The sequence below is a fragment of the Prionailurus viverrinus genome, chromosome A1 (genome assembly GCF_022837055.1).
Source record: "Prionailurus viverrinus isolate Anna chromosome A1, UM_Priviv_1.0, whole genome shotgun sequence".
In the NCBI taxonomy this organism is placed as follows: domain Eukaryota; kingdom Metazoa; phylum Chordata; class Mammalia; order Carnivora; family Felidae; genus Prionailurus; species Prionailurus viverrinus.
The window spans coordinates 14,359,543-14,374,774 of NC_062561.1; the positions used below are offsets into that span (position 1 = coordinate 14,359,543).

Consider the following 15,232-nt stretch of genomic DNA (forward strand, 5'->3'; position numbering starts at 1 on the left):
AAACCAGTGTATTATGGGGATGGTTGGTTATTGTCCATCTCAATCTAAAAATAGATTACGTTTGGGGCACCTGGGTGGCTCAGTTGGTTAACTATCCGACCTCGGCTCAGGTCATGATCCCATAGTCCGTGAGTTCGAGCCCCATGTCGGGCTCTGTGCTGTCAGTTCAGAGCCTGGAGCCTGCATCGGATTCTGTGTCTGCCTCTCTCTCTCTCTGCCCCTCCCCACTCACACTCTGTCTCTCTCTGTCTCTCAAAAATAAATAAACGTTAAAAAAAATTTTTTTTAATAAAAATAGATTACATTTGGGGCACCGGGGTGGCTCAGTTGGTTGAGCATCCAACTCCAGATTTCAGCTCAGGTCATGATCTCACTGTTGGTTCAGTAGATCCCTTCTTAAGGCTCTGTGCTATCAGCATGGAGTCTGCTTGGGATTTTCTCTGTCCCTCTCTCTCTGACCCTCCTCTACTCATGTGTCTATGTGTGCTCTCTCTCTCTCTCTCTCTCTCTCTCCCTCCCTTTCTCAAATAAATAAACTTAAAAATATGTATAAATAAAGGCAGATTATGTTCAAGAAGTCACCAAAGAGCTTAAGAAGCTACTTCTTGGACATAGTGAGCTTTGTAAAAAATTCAGGTTTATAGAGTGCTTGTAATCAATAGTGTGTGTGTGTGTGTGTGTGTGTGTGTGTGTGTGTGTGCGCGCGCGCGCGCGCGCGCACGTGTGTGTGTGTTTGGGAGGGAAGGAGGGAGAGAATAATGCTGGAAGTTAAATTCATAACTCTTGCGATGTGTATTCCATTAGTTGTTCACATTATATTTTTTTTTGATTCAAGCATAAACATTCTATAACTATTTTCCTGCAAGAAGTTTTTGAAAGCTTCAGAGGATTATTATTCTGAAATTATATTTGGACCACTATCAATATTTTCTGTACATAAAGAAAAGAGTCACTGTCTAGAGATTTTGTTACTATCCTATCTTTTTTCTTGGGGAATTTCAAATGCTAGAAATCAGGGAACTATCCTGGCTAATAGAAATCTCAGATCTTAACATTTCCTCTTAACTCCCTCTCCCCCAGGCACATACACAAACACCTCCATTTTCTTTATGCCTAAAGCTTTCCTAAGATTTCAAAACAAAGTCCCAGCTCTCTTATATTCTTCATTAGTTCCCTTTAAGTTGTTTTGAGATTAAAGCATGTTATTCTTTGAATTCTATGGGGGAAATGTTTTCTTTAAATTGATATTGCCATACTTAAAAGTAATAGAAGTCCATTGCAGGTAGATACTTTACATGTGTTCAGCTACTCACTCTAGGAGTTTTTCCTACAAATTGTATCATATTATAGAAGAAATTGTAAAGATTACTTCCATATTAAAATTTTATCTTAATTGTTTTTGGAATGATACCTTCTTCCACTAAACAAAGGATTTCAGATTAGTTCTTTTTCTTCTAAGTAATGTCAGGATTTTAAGTTTAATGATTTTATAAAGATTAGTCAATGTTTATTATCCCCCAAATAATTATCTTCTGCATGCTCCTAGAGCAAACTGAATATGTAGTTTTAAAGTAATTGAGGTTGAAGAAAATCTATCTAGTTAATAAAACTTTTATTAATATTAAACTAAGTTTAGAAAGTATTCAAGTGATACTAAAATTCATTGTAACTTCATGTACACTAAATATAGGTTTGGCCAGTTGAAATTCATCAAATAATTATAATGATGCCAATTTTCATTCAACTTCAGCTCTTTGTCCCTATATAGTCTTCGTTGTACTTTATATTGAAACTTGTAAGGAATCTTAGCCTTGTTTGAAAAATTAATTGCCATAGTTGCCTGTTAATGCCTGTTAGTATGTTACCGACACCCCTAAAAATGACTAATTCCTGGATGTGAGAAAAAGAAAAGCAGCCCTTGACCTCTGGAAACTTGCCTGACCCTTATAAGGAAGCCCAGTATTGTCAGGAGCTAGTATGGAGCTCATAGCTAGGCCCTGGTGTTTTCTTATTGGTCATAAACAATCTCACAGAACACCAGCATCAGACAAGAACTCATGATGATGATGTGAGGCAAAAAATAACTTTATAATTTTGTGCAAGCATTGACAAAAGCAAGGTCACTCTGCATACCACCTAAATACCAAACATTCCCCCACCCATCTCCTGGTTTATATGGGGGACTGCTGCTTCTTTGCTAATTATAGCTTTAGCCTAGATCTTGCCCTCCATCCCTCTAGATAAGATTTATTAAGACCCATAATCACAGAATTATCCCTGCTTCCCGACAGAGCCCAACTCAGAACAAAGCCAAGCTCCTTGAACTCTTCTCAGAATCACTTAACCAAAGCCCATATCCTACAAAGTCCCTTATGAAGTTGCCCGTTTCTCCCTCATTGCACTGAGCAGTAAACCCGACTTCTTCAGCTACACATGTGTTCCTGGCGGTCTTTGACAAGAGGGTATTGACACATCCATAGCCCCCAAAACTGTCAATATTGAACTAGTAGTTAAGTAAAAATGATGTAAAAGAACCTTGTACACTGTAAAGCTTTATTAGAAAGTTGATGTATTATTAAGATTTCCAGACTTGGAATTTTGTTTTCAGTGGAATCATCCAAACCCACAAGTATTTTTTAACATTCTACTTTTTAAATATATTTGATGAATAGTTCCCTTTCCAAATATAAAACATGTGTATTTTCTACTCTAGGTTTACCATCTCAACTGATTAAAGATGGTGTAACTCTCAAGAGAAGTTCATTCATTTAAAGATTCTTTTCATTATGCTTGGGTGATCTTTGTTCTAGTTCAGATTTTAAATTAGCATTGAAATGAATGTCAAGTAGTATCCCTATCCTTTCAGAAATAGTGATGGATCAATATTTCTTAAACATTACCTGCCAACTCTAAAAGCAAATAACGCTTATTGTTGCTTTCGTCACCACTTTAGATGGTGGCGTTTTAAACTGCTGTGTTCTACTCATCAGTATGGGGGAGGAGGTTCTGACCCCCCCCCATCTGTTTAATGGCCATCACTAGACTTCAGTGGGTGCTAAGAACATTATTGTAACATATCCTTTATTGCCATAATAGTGGTTGGAATGGATATACCTACATTCAGTCCGGAACTCACCACACCAAGCAAAGTTGGGAGGTTGAATTTGTACCCAGTCATCTTCCAGGACAGAGTCTGCAAGATCGCCATCTTTCTGGGATCCACAGATGCTGCCCTCTTTAAACTGTTTTTATTTGAAACGAGATCCCAGGTTTTCACATGGAAAATCTCCCACATGGAAGATCTGGTTTGTGATGGTGTCTTATGTAAACATTTTAATATCAGATCCCTAAAATCCAGAGGCTCCCCCAAAAGGGATTAAAACATAATCCCCTCTCTCTATTGCTGTAGTGGATTAACTGTGTATTCTCTCTGCGGCTGGTTTGCTCCCTGAAGGCTGCAACAAAAAGACTCGGTGCTCCTTAAACATGCTATGGAATTGGAAGTTGTAATTGGAGATTTCCAAAGGACAGGGGTAAAAATGACACACTATTAAGGCTGAATGTTTCATGACGCCTCTTTCTGAAAGAACCAGTTCGAAGTCCTTTTATAAGCCCCCAGAAAAATCTCAGTTCAATAGAATCAGATTGGAGTAAAAGCAGAGGCAAGCGCAGTGTCCTTTCAGAAACGCAGAGAATCCAGTAGAGAGAATGTGTTCCCTGTGAAAAGTTCACGGAGACGTGTACTTAGAATCCGTAATATATTTCAGTAAATCACTGTATATGGTTTTGATAATGTGTTTCGTGATTTTTTTTCAATTTCTCCCAATTTAATTGCTTGAATATGTTAAATTACTCTTTAAGAAAAAGGAATAGTTCGCCATTTTAAATGTTTTTGACCATTCTTCGTCTCCAAATGCCAGAAACCTCTATTAAACCAGAAGTCACTAGCCTTCGCTGTATATATAGCATGACGACTTTTGTAAGGTTTTAGCAAGGCCCAACGATGTATAAGAAGGCACTGTTTTCAATGTCAGTCACATCACCTTCTTTCTCACCTCGCCCCAGTCGAGAGTAAGCCTCCAGTCAAGATCTCTCCGGAAAGGAAATAGGAAAAGTGGCATCCACTGGAGCGTCCTGGTGGCTCAAGGGTTAAGGGAGCGGTTCGAACCGGCCCGAGCGTTGGGGGATTCCGAGGAGGACGCGGGAGGCAGGAGGCGCCGCGGAGCGCGCGCACAGACCCTCCAATAAACACAAAGGAGGGCCTGGGGAATAGAAACCCAAATCCACTTGTAATCGTACAAGAGATTCGGGCATAATTACTTGAGCAACCTAGATTAAGATTGATGAGCCTTTAAAGTGGCGCTTCAGATCGACCGCCTCGCCCTTTGGAAAGAAAAACCTTGTGCAGCCGAGATGGACCCCGACTCCGCTTGGCTACGCGGCGGGAACTGGCGGCCCGGGACCCAGGCCGGGAGTGCGCGCGCCCCGGGGCCGGGCCCCCCGGTGCGGGCTCGGGGGGTACCGAGGGCAATAAACTAACCGAAAGGGCTTCGCGTTAGTGTGACCCAGGCGGTCAGCTCGGGGGTGAAGGCTGACACTGACGCAGTTGGCTTCCTGTCCACCCGGTTAGGCGCGACCGAAGCCGGCCGAGAGCCCTCTCCGTGCCTCCCGCGGCAGAAACGGCCCGGCTTTGTGCAGGACGGTAGCGGCCTCGGGGCGCACGCCTCCCTGGGAACGTGAACTTCCCCGCAGTCCCCGGGCCCCGCCGGGTCGGGCCTGCCAGCGGTGGCCTCGGCGGTGGCGGCGCGCGCCGGTCTCACCGCGAGGAGCCGCCGCCGAGGGGCCCGAGCCCGAGCGGCCGCAGGGGACCTGCCTTTTTATTGCCTTTATCCTACTGTGACTGTGACTCGTTTGACTATGTGCATTTCAGGGCGTGGGGGGAGATGGAGGGGGGGAGGAATGGAGGGGAACTTAAGGCGCCCTTGCTACAAAAAAAAAAAAAAAAAAAGAGAGAGAGAGAGAGAGAAGAACAATAAAAAAAAGAATAATTTCTGTGTTCCATGTCTGTGTTTTCAGTACAGGATAGCAAAGAGTGCCTCCCCTTTCGGGGAATCTTAAAGGGGCAGTTAAGTGATCCCCTTTGAATTAATATTCTAATACGTAATTTTCAACATTAACTCAGATTGAGGGAATTCGAAGTAGGCACACTTTCTGAAACATCTTTTCCTGAAGATTAGTTTCTCTAGTCTCAAAAGTTGAGAAATAGCACTTTTGGCACGCTTTTCTGAGAATCGCCTTGTTCGAGCGTCTTACAATTTCATCACTTTTGACTGATTCTCTGTGAAAATCACTGCTACGATTTTTGTTCTTTTCTACATAAGAAACGTACTTAATATCCTTGTGTGTGTGTGTGTGTGTGTGTGTGTACGTGCGTATGTGGCGCGGCTTAGGACGCCGATGTGAATCTTCATGCAAGTTGCAAACCCGTTAGTTAGTACAGTGGAATTCATACATCCAGATCCTGTACGCCTTCACACCCTCCCGCCCATCCTTGGGGAACTCCGCTGCCCAGTGGACCGGGCTTTCCCGGATGGCTGGCCTTTGGGGGCAGTGCTGACTGCCTAGGGTCTCCCAAAGCCGGTGGTGCCCCACGGAGAATAGGGGCATTTGTGGGATTTCTAGGCGGAGGTTACCAACTCTCTTGCTAAGGGTCACTTATTCGGTATTCTGACCTCTTGGGGCTTTATAGGATTCTGTATCTCTACTCTCGTTTATAAGATAATGTGCAAAAGCTAAGCAGACCTTATCTCACACGAGAGGAGCTGGCCGCATGACCACAGGCACCATTTTCTTAGTACATCTTTAAAAATAAAGACCTGCAGCACCCTTCGGGAGGGAGCGGGAGAGGGCCACAGGGATTCAGCCTGACTCCGGTGCCCTTGTCTTTCAGGCCCAGTGGTTCTCAGTACCCCAGCCCAGCTCATCGCTCCTGTGGTGGTGGCCAAGGGGACTCTCTCCATCACCACGACAGAAATCTACTTCGAGGTAGATGAGGATGATCCTGCCTTCAAGAAGATCGACACGAAAGTGAGTTAGAGTGATTCTATAAACAGTCCTGGTGGCTTTGTGGCAGGAAGTGGTTTTCAATTTTGCTTGGTTTTAAATGACAGTGGGGGAGGGGAGCATGTTTCCATCTTTGTCATAGGAAATAAAATGAATGAAATAACACATGCTCTATTTTATGGGACTGAAGAATATATTAATGATTTTAAATCCTGTGTTACCAGAGCATGCTCATTTTAATACTTTCTACATGAGAGCCTTTGTCTGCACTTGGGTAGATTTGATAGTTAAGCCAATTGTTCAAAAGTCTCTGGGGTACAGCATCCCAAGCTCTTTGGGAAGACTGGGAAGGTTTTTCTGAAATACCTTAAGATCACTTTTAATTTCCAGACGTGTACATTGAAATGTGAATTATTATTCATTAAAAGGTTATAAGGAAACTGGGGGGGGGGGGGGCGGCGAGGTGGCATTTAAATATAAATTCATCTCCATTATTACATCCATTTTTCATCTCCTGAAATAAGAATGCGCTTTACATGTGAATTTAAGAGCAGGAGAAACTAATTCTCTAAGAAGCATCGATTTCAAGTGTATAGGTCATATATACTAGCAATCAGATGTTTAAAGTTTGCGTTCTTCTGTGGGTGTAATGCCAGAAGATACATATTTGGACAATTTGAAATGCATAAATATTTATTTAGTATATCTTATTGTGTAGAGTTTAAAACCTGATGTTGGGACAGCTCTACACCTCTGCACTTTCTTTTCAAATCAATGTGATTGTTGTTTTAACTTTTATGTTACCCTGCAGTCTGTAAACTTTTCTGAGGTTAAGAATTCAAGTGTCCTGCTAGATATCCAAGCATCAGTATACAAAAGATCTTCCTTTGCAAGCTTTATCAGAAGCAATTATTCTAAAATAGTCAAAGACAAATGCTCCCACAGATTCAGAACTTTATTATTTGTATTTAATTTTTGTATAGAAATAAAGTATTATAAAACACGATTTGTAGAAGAGGAACTGAAACTCCAAAATCTACCCTCACCTGAATTAACTGCCTACCTTAGGGCCTGTAGGTGGTTAGCTCTCAGCACTTGTTGACTATTAAAATACTTGGAAGGACAGTCAAAGGACTTCTTACACTTCTGGCTCCCAAAGGATGGAATGTTTAAAATGAGCTGAAATGTAGTGTATTTGATTTTTAAATAATTTAAAGTTTGTCTTTATGCTTTTATCATTAGCTTGCCCTACAAAGGAAGAATAAATTTTGGGTTTCTGATTAACTTATTCAGCTAATGGAACACTAACTGCATAAAATAAGATTTGACATAAAGTGGTCAGAAATAATCTTTATTTTATTAGCATAGTTAGTTTTCATATACAAATTTTGAAACTTTCATTGTGACTTTGAGTTCACTTTCTCTGAGTCAGATTTTTAACTCCACAGTCTTTGCTGTCATGACATATTTTTTTCCTTATATTATCAGAAATGCTACAGAACCTAGTCCAGAAGAGCAGACTTTCAAGGGTAGATTTAAATCTGTCTATCATAGAAAGAAATAGTCTTATAAGTAGATCATTAGCTTCTGTAGCCGTACAAAGAGTTTTCTCCGGTATTTTAAGGTTTTATTTTTAATAATTCCATTAGCACACTCCTCAAAATGTTTAAGATACTCAGGTGGGTTCAGTTTCCAAAATGAAACGTTACATCTTTTGATAGAAAAACAATTTAAAGTGAGACACAACAACTTTTATTTACTTCATTTATTAGCTTCTAATTAAATAAAAACCAGCAACAGAAATTAAAATCTAAGTCACAAAAGTAGTTATCCAGTGTATTTCAAGTGCATTTTCAAATATATAATTCAGATATTCAAGCGTTATTATATAAGCTGAATTCAAATTTCTTTGAATATATTTAAATAACATTTCAAGTATATTTATGGAATGTTAGAAATAGAACAAGCATTATATTTGAAACAAAATGTAAACTTTTTTAAAGTTCAGACACTTTCAAAGACAGATAAAAGTACCGGGAGGAAATCTACCTTTAAATGGTATCTTTGTTAGCGGAAAATGTCTGGAAGTATCCAAAACGGCAATTTAACTTCTGTTCACCAAATCACAAAACACCAACATCCACACGTTCAAAGACAATGTGAGATCACAATATTTGTTACAAACCAAAATATACATTACACTTTCCTTCAGATGGCATATCCAAATGGTGTTTACTCACAGACAGATGCACCTAAATCACCAGGATTGCTATAATCCTTTGATAGCTGGGCAGAGTGTTCTCTGTGGTCTTGCATTACAGCCGGGTTGCTTTCCGGGTGTTACTGTGTACTTTTCGAGGGCGATAAGAAATCCTTTGTAAAAGAAGTCTTCTAATACTTGTGGGTTTGGGTTTTTCTCTATCCACTTTCCCTACTTCTTCTTCTCCCCTTGGAGGGGTGGGTGAGATGATGCCTAAACATTGTACTGTTATTCCTTTTTAAGGAAGAGATTGTTTGCACTGACAAGTGGAATATTAGATAGGAATCGACCAGGAAGTTTACACCGAAGTAGGTCTTTGAGAAGAGCAATCCCATTTCGGCTCTTGACGAAACGGTCCTCTAAAGTTTCTCCAAACTTTTCGGGTTGGTCAGGATCTCTCTCGCCAGTCGCCACGTTTGTTTGGCAGCGTTCTCCAGAGCCGAATGAGGTTTGCCTTGGAACAGATCTAAGTTCGGGAGGAAGTAGTGAGGACACCGCCGGCACTGCAGGCAGGAGATAAGTTGCAGCAAAATCCCGTTAAGCCGATCACCCAGGCAGGACTCGTCCCAGTCCGACTCCCGGGGATGCTTTTCACACTCGTAGGAAACCAGAGTCTTCATGTGGTAATTGTTGAGGGGCTGGCCGGGCAGTTCGAGGTGCCGATCCCGCAAGGTTTTGAGGATGGAGAGGCATTTCTTCCTGCAGCCCCCCATCTGCAGTCTGTTCTCCGCTTCCGCGAACTGCAGCACCCAGGCGTCGCTCTCGGCCGAGCTCTGTTTGCCGGCCAGGGAGTGGCACTCCTTGGACAGGAGATTGAACCCTTCCGCTTTGACCTCCGCCACCCGGTTGGGTCCCGGCCAGGGGATGTGGGGAAGCGGCCAGTGGGCAGCACTCCTGGGCCAGATGCCGGTGCACTTAAAGGCCGGGGTGATCTGCACCACGTACCTATCTCGGATTCGCAGTTTCACTTCGCTGGTGTCCGCCACCATTTTCACCACGTCCCTGTAGCTGCATTTGTCCACCGCCTGGGCCACCAGCGTCTGGAACCTGGACCGGATCTTGCGCGCCGAGAGGTAGCCGGAGGCGGTGATGAATTCCACCCAGAGGGACATGCTCCTCTTGCGCCCGTCGCTCAGCTTGAGCACCGCGCAGCCGGGCAGCGAGCCGTCGTCCACAAAGTTGAACACCCCCATCTGGTTCAGGTAAAGCACCACTTCAAACTCGGTGGGGGAGATGACCTCGAGGCCCTCGTAGCGATTGTCCATCTCGTTGAGAGAGCTGATGAAGCGGGGCTCCTGGACCTCCACTTCTTTCAGGACGTCGGAAACGACTTTGCAGACTTCGCGGATCGTCTTGGCGATGGCAGCCTTCCTGGCCTGGCACTTCTCGTTGTAGTATTTATTCAGATGGTACACCAGCTTGGCCTGGGCCGCGATCATGTTGGGGCAGAGATCCGGATTGTACACCGGAGTCTCGCAGTAAGCTGTGGGATCCAATGCGGCTGCTAGAGCGGGAGCCAACTTCGGTGGAGAAACGGGCCGCCGCGCTCAGAAACGCACCCAAACGCTCTCCGACGTGCTGCCGCGCTGGACTCCCGGCCGGCTGCTCTCCCCCCTTCCTTTTATCTTTGAGCCCGGACGGCCTGAAAGTGAAAGCCTGCTCTCCCCCCACCCCCCCTCTCGGTCTTTCTTCCTCCTTTAAAGGATCCTTGTGCGAGAGAAACGCAAGGAGAGATCACCTTCTCAGCAGTGAAAACAAAAGTTGCGCCGAGACCCAGCAAAGCTCCTCCCGTAGCCAAAATAACCGGCCCTCTCCGTATTTATTTACGCTTTCCCGCAATCATCGTGTCTGCCGGACTGTTAATCAGACGGAGGAAAAGTGTGCGGAGTGTGTGTCGGGGGTGAGTGTGCGTGTGTCTGTGTCAGAAGAAGCTGCTGTTGGTTTGTCTAAGAGCCCAGATGCACTCGTGTGGAAATTATAAAGGCAGGGCCAGGCAGGCTGGCGGCCAATCGCCACTGGGCTCGTCACGACAGCCTCCTTCAGCTCCAACCCGGCTAATTAATCCCCCCTCGTGGATATAGGCACACAAACCAAAGGTAGGAGGCTGCTGCCGGCAGAAAAACCACCCAGGCCACCTAGACAGTTTTGGAAATCAAGAGGAATCTCTCGGCTTTGGTATTAATGGAAGCATATTGACGTTTTGAAGACTTGGCAAAGTGCTTCTCTTCTGTGTTGAAAAAAAAAAAAAAAAAGCCCTGCTTGTCTTTTTACCGCGGAAATGCAAATACAGGTGTATTAATGGTCATCCATCAATTAGTGAACTAGATGGGGTCTTCTAAAACCAAAGTCACTAACTTGCATTTAGAATAAGATAATTAACGTCTCTTAATCTTGGCGGTCTTTTAAAATGCAGGTTGAGAGCTTGCTGTTGTGTGCACGTCTGTGCGAGTTGGCTTTAGATGGACTGATGCCTGTGTAATTTTTTGGATGTTCCTAAAATGTCAGAATGTTGCTGTTGTTGTTGTTGTTGTTGTTTTAATGTTATGCAGCGTTTTAACTCTGGTTTTTCCTCATTTGCAGTGGTTGAAAGGAATCTGAAAATTACTGTTTTGTTAGACGTTGTCTACTGCTGTTTAAGTTAGGATGTTTAAAAAAATGTTGAGGATCACTCCCCCTCTGTCCCCAACTGCAGCCCTCTTTGTACTTCGGTTGACTTGCCAACATAATCAGGACACTGAGTGTTGTACGCACTGGTAGAAAGCTTTAAAAAATAACTTCTCTCTGTGATCGAGAGACTGTTGTAACGTGAGTTCCTAGTGGGCTGGGTTTTAATATGTGAAATGAAGGCGAGATCATAGAGATGAGACCTACTGGCAGATAACTGTTCCCAAAATTTTCAGGCTCGGGGTTTCTGGCTTGCCTATTGATGTATAATTCAGGATATACCTCCTCTCCTTAGTGGTGACCTGACAGACTTCTAATTTTATACGATTTCATGTGATTTGATTGAGGGGAAAATCAGTTACGATTGTAAAAGAAAACTAATTTGCAGTCATCCAGGGTGTTAAAATTTAAATGCCATTTTGGAAAACTTTGAAAGAAAAATCAACATTTCCAAATTTTGGAACCTTGATACAGGAGGGGGGAATGGATTTATGTAGAACATGTTTATGTTTTTGGTTTTGTTTTCTGGTGATACCAATTGTGTCCTTCATGTACAGGAAAGGAAATAAATACTACTTAGGGACTATGTAGTGGTTTTAAAACCCAGGCAGATTTTTAATGCCTACCTTTAATTTAGATGTCGTGTCTTTAAAATTAACAATATTTCCAGCCAAATCTTGTAACTCCTGGTAACAGGTTTGTAGGCACTTCCTTTCAGAGCCACTTTCAACAAGATCTTGTTCAGGGCTCCCACTTTTTACCTGAGCTTTTGATTTTTTTTTTTTTTTTTTTTTTTTTTTTGCACAGGTACAAGCATCACAAAGACACCTATTATTTCCTTTCTCCTTATCCAAGAGTGATAGGTTCCAGATTTAGCTTAAAACAGTACATTAGATTTGGGGCTCATGGCATCCATCTACTCTATTCCCCAGGAACCTTCCATTCCCTGGGGAGCAGGGACTGGGAACACGCGAACAGCCCCTCCCCACTTTGCAGGCTCTGCGGGTGAACGCACTGCTACCTTTTGGCAGTTGGAAGAGGAAGAAGAGGCAAATCCGAACCGCAGAACCCGAGGCCAAGAAGGCGAAGATGCGCCTTGGTCTCAGGGGAAAAGCCGCCTCTGGCCCTCACCCAGCGTCTGTCCCCTCTCTCCCGCTGCTCCGCACTTCCAAGCCAGCCTCCTTTCCTCTCTCTGTTCCGTGGGGGTTTTTTTTTGTTTTGTTTTGTTTTGTTTTGTTTTTTCCTGCGTGCGCGTTATTCTAAGCCTTACTCGGTGTCCTCGGCTTCTCCCCGTCCGCTCCAGGCCACGGCCTCTGCCCGCGCATCCCTCAGCCCCGCCGTCGCCCGGGCCCACGTGCGCCCGCAGCCTAGCCCCGCGCTTTCTCGTCGGCGGCCGCGGGCCCCTGCGCCCAGCGCTCTGTCCCTTGGGTGCGGACCAGAGTTGCTCGGCCAGGACCTCGTCCATCGATTTGCTGGGCCACCTGCAAGTACCCCGGCCGCCGAGGACGTGCGGCCTGGGACGCGGAGGCCCCGGGGCCGTGTGGCGGGACCGTGGCGCGGCGGTCCGGGTGGGTCTAACGCGAGGGACGCGAGGGGCGCCCGGCCGGCCTCGCTGGAGCCAAGCGCGCAGGTGGCGCATCTTCGGGGCTTGCTGTGCGGCTTAATTGGGTTAAAGCGAAGCTAAACACCGAAGCACTTTGTGCAAACTAATTGGTGTAACCGGGGCCTTTTCACTAACGATTTGCACTTTGAAGAAGAAAAATGGATGGTGAGAAAAGGACTGAGAAAGTCGTTAGTCCTAGAATGTTCCAGGCAAGTGAAGTCATTCAGTTCCAAGGACGCCGGGACTGTGTTTTCCGAGCTGCTTCCCCCAGCACCCTTCACGCTGGGAGCTGACAGTGATTTACATAACACAGGATTCACCCACCCGCTGTTATCACTGTAGGTGAACTGGGCGCCCTAGAATAATACTCGAGCGCAAGTACCGCTTGTTGCTGCAACACAGTGATTTTCTATCACACTGAACACGTGAAATGAATTGCCTTCTGTAGCTGAATCCTTTCAAGTGATCTTAGACACCTCTCATTGTTGAAGGGAAAATTAAACTATCCGAGGAGTGTGTTTTCTACCCCTTAATTTTTTTTTTGTTTTGTTTTAAGGAAACGACCTATGGAGAAGAATTTACAATATATAGTATACATTTATGTAATTCAGCCGCGTTTTTGGAGGTAGTTTTGTGGGAGCAACTTCGTTATTTTATAAGATTTTTTTGTGAAATATCACTTGACCTATTGAACTAGTTATTTCAAATGATTATTTACTACCTGGGGATGGCTTGAAATCAATTTATTTACTTATATGAGAAGTTATAAAACAACTCTAATGATTTCAGTCTTGTATTATTTTTTTTTACTATAAATATAATCTTAGTAGTTAGTACTAGAGTAAAAGCTTGTGCGTGTCCAATGCTTTAGTATATAAATGCTGAATTGTTTTCAGTGCTTTGCTACGCAGTCATCTTTGACGTGAGCTAATAATAGAATGATAAATGAAGAAAACTGACCTAATTGAAGGAAAAAGGAAAAAAAGCCAAGAATCTCATGATTTAATGATAGTTTGAGATGCTTACATTTGAATGATATTTGGGATTTTAAGGTCTAACTGGCTTGACTTTTTCATTTCATTTACTTAGGTTACTAGGCAGCCTTGACTTAAAGTGTATCATTTAGGAAAAGAATCCAAAAAAGTCACCAACACACCATTATCATAAATTTTAGTGGTATTAATGAATACAAAACAATTAAATATTATGGTCCTTAACGTTTCAAAACATTCAAAATAACGATGGCAGAATAATTTTTCCTAAGGTCCTGTTTCCTAAGTAACTTATTCCCCCTTCTGTAATCCTACTTAATTTGTATGGGATACACAATGTAATGTGTAAATAGTCACCTTATTAGGTTTAAAGAAAAACTATTACCTTGAGAAATGCAGAAATGCAGGAATGCAAGGCTTCTGTGTTTAAAAAAACTAATTTAAATTTGAATTACATGTTCATGAATTTAAGCAATTGTGACCTTTCATCTGGAAAAATGTGTCTGTTAGAGAATATACATATACATGTTAAATGCTCACATAGATATCGTTTTGTGTTTTTTATATCTGCTGGCTGCTATTCTATTCGCAAGTATTCATGAACTTAAAGTTTTATTTTTTTAATATGTGCTTATTACACTGGGGAGATAAAAAGAATATGAAGTTGAGTTTATTAAATTATTTATCCCTACTGCTGGAGTGGCTTTGAAGGCTCATTGTACGCATCTGATTTCTACCTCCCCCCACTTCGTTTTTTAAATGCACCCAGGCTATTTCATCTGTTTCATTCTGCCAGACACAATATATTTCTTTTTTTACACTAGAGAAATTAAAGACAGATATTTGTGCAGGGTTTTCTCTATGTGTCACATTAAATAAAGTAAAATAGAGGCAGTTTTTCTGGTAATCTAATTTGATGGCATCTATACCTTTCTTCTTGTTGTGACTCCTCGTATAAGAACACTTGAAACAAAATAGCTTGAGAGCTTCAAAAGTTTCCATGATTTCTTAAAACAATTATTTCATATTTTAATATCAGGTTTATGAAACGGTGAAGCCGAGAATTGAGGTCACTGTTGGCACAATCTAGACCCTATTTTATTTCTTCAACCAGAGAGCATCCTGATAATTGAAGCTTTTTAAAAAAATTATTTCCTTAATTCTTCACTTGAATGATCAAGGCTATGGCCTCACTTTTCCTCATCCCCCTAGTACACATCAGATAGTCAACATTTGTTGTGGGGCGTACTTTTCTTCCGTACAGTGTTGCTTAGTAAACTTGTTATTGGTGCTAATAAATGTTGAAAAGAAAGTAACTTTGAGATTAAAGATGGAAGTTAGAAGTGTACCTACTAGATTTGCGGGTTTGCAGTCATTCTGGGTAATTCCAACCAAAGCCTTTCTCTGGGCAGAAAAAAGAAAATGGAAGGACTGGGTTATTCAGACAGTTGTCTATTTCCTCACTTCATCTGAATGTGTACATATTGGTGTAGGATGTTTTAAGTTGCATCTATGAACTGAAAAATTTGGGGAGGGTGGAGGGTTATCAACCAGAAGATATTCTTATTGCTCAAAATAGAATGTGATCTCTTTACTCTTTCCAGAAATTTAAGGATATTGGGGTCAATCATTTATTTATTGAGTGTTATG

General features: G+C 42.7%; 2 protein-coding genes across 10 annotated transcripts in view; one reads left to right on the forward strand and one right to left on the reverse strand.

Annotated features, from left to right (window-relative positions):
* Positions 1 to 15,232, forward strand: part of NBEA (neurobeachin) — a 680,460-nt gene that overhangs the window by 466,986 nt on the left and 198,242 nt on the right. For all 9 annotated transcript variants that reach the window (XM_047854707.1, XM_047854709.1, XM_047854711.1 and 6 more), the window contains one exon: positions 5,951 to 6,087. In XM_047854707.1, coding sequence (XP_047710663.1) covers positions 5,951 to 6,087 — 137 coding nt within the window. The remainder of the gene's footprint in view (positions 1 to 5,950; positions 6,088 to 15,232) is intronic.
* Positions 8,105 to 9,906, reverse strand: MAB21L1 (mab-21 like 1). Its single transcript, XM_047854722.1, has one exon. It carries the CDS (start codon positions 9,760 to 9,762, stop codon positions 8,683 to 8,685), a length of 1,080 nt encoding a protein of 359 aa, XP_047710678.1. The 5' UTR covers positions 9,763 to 9,906; the 3' UTR covers positions 8,105 to 8,682.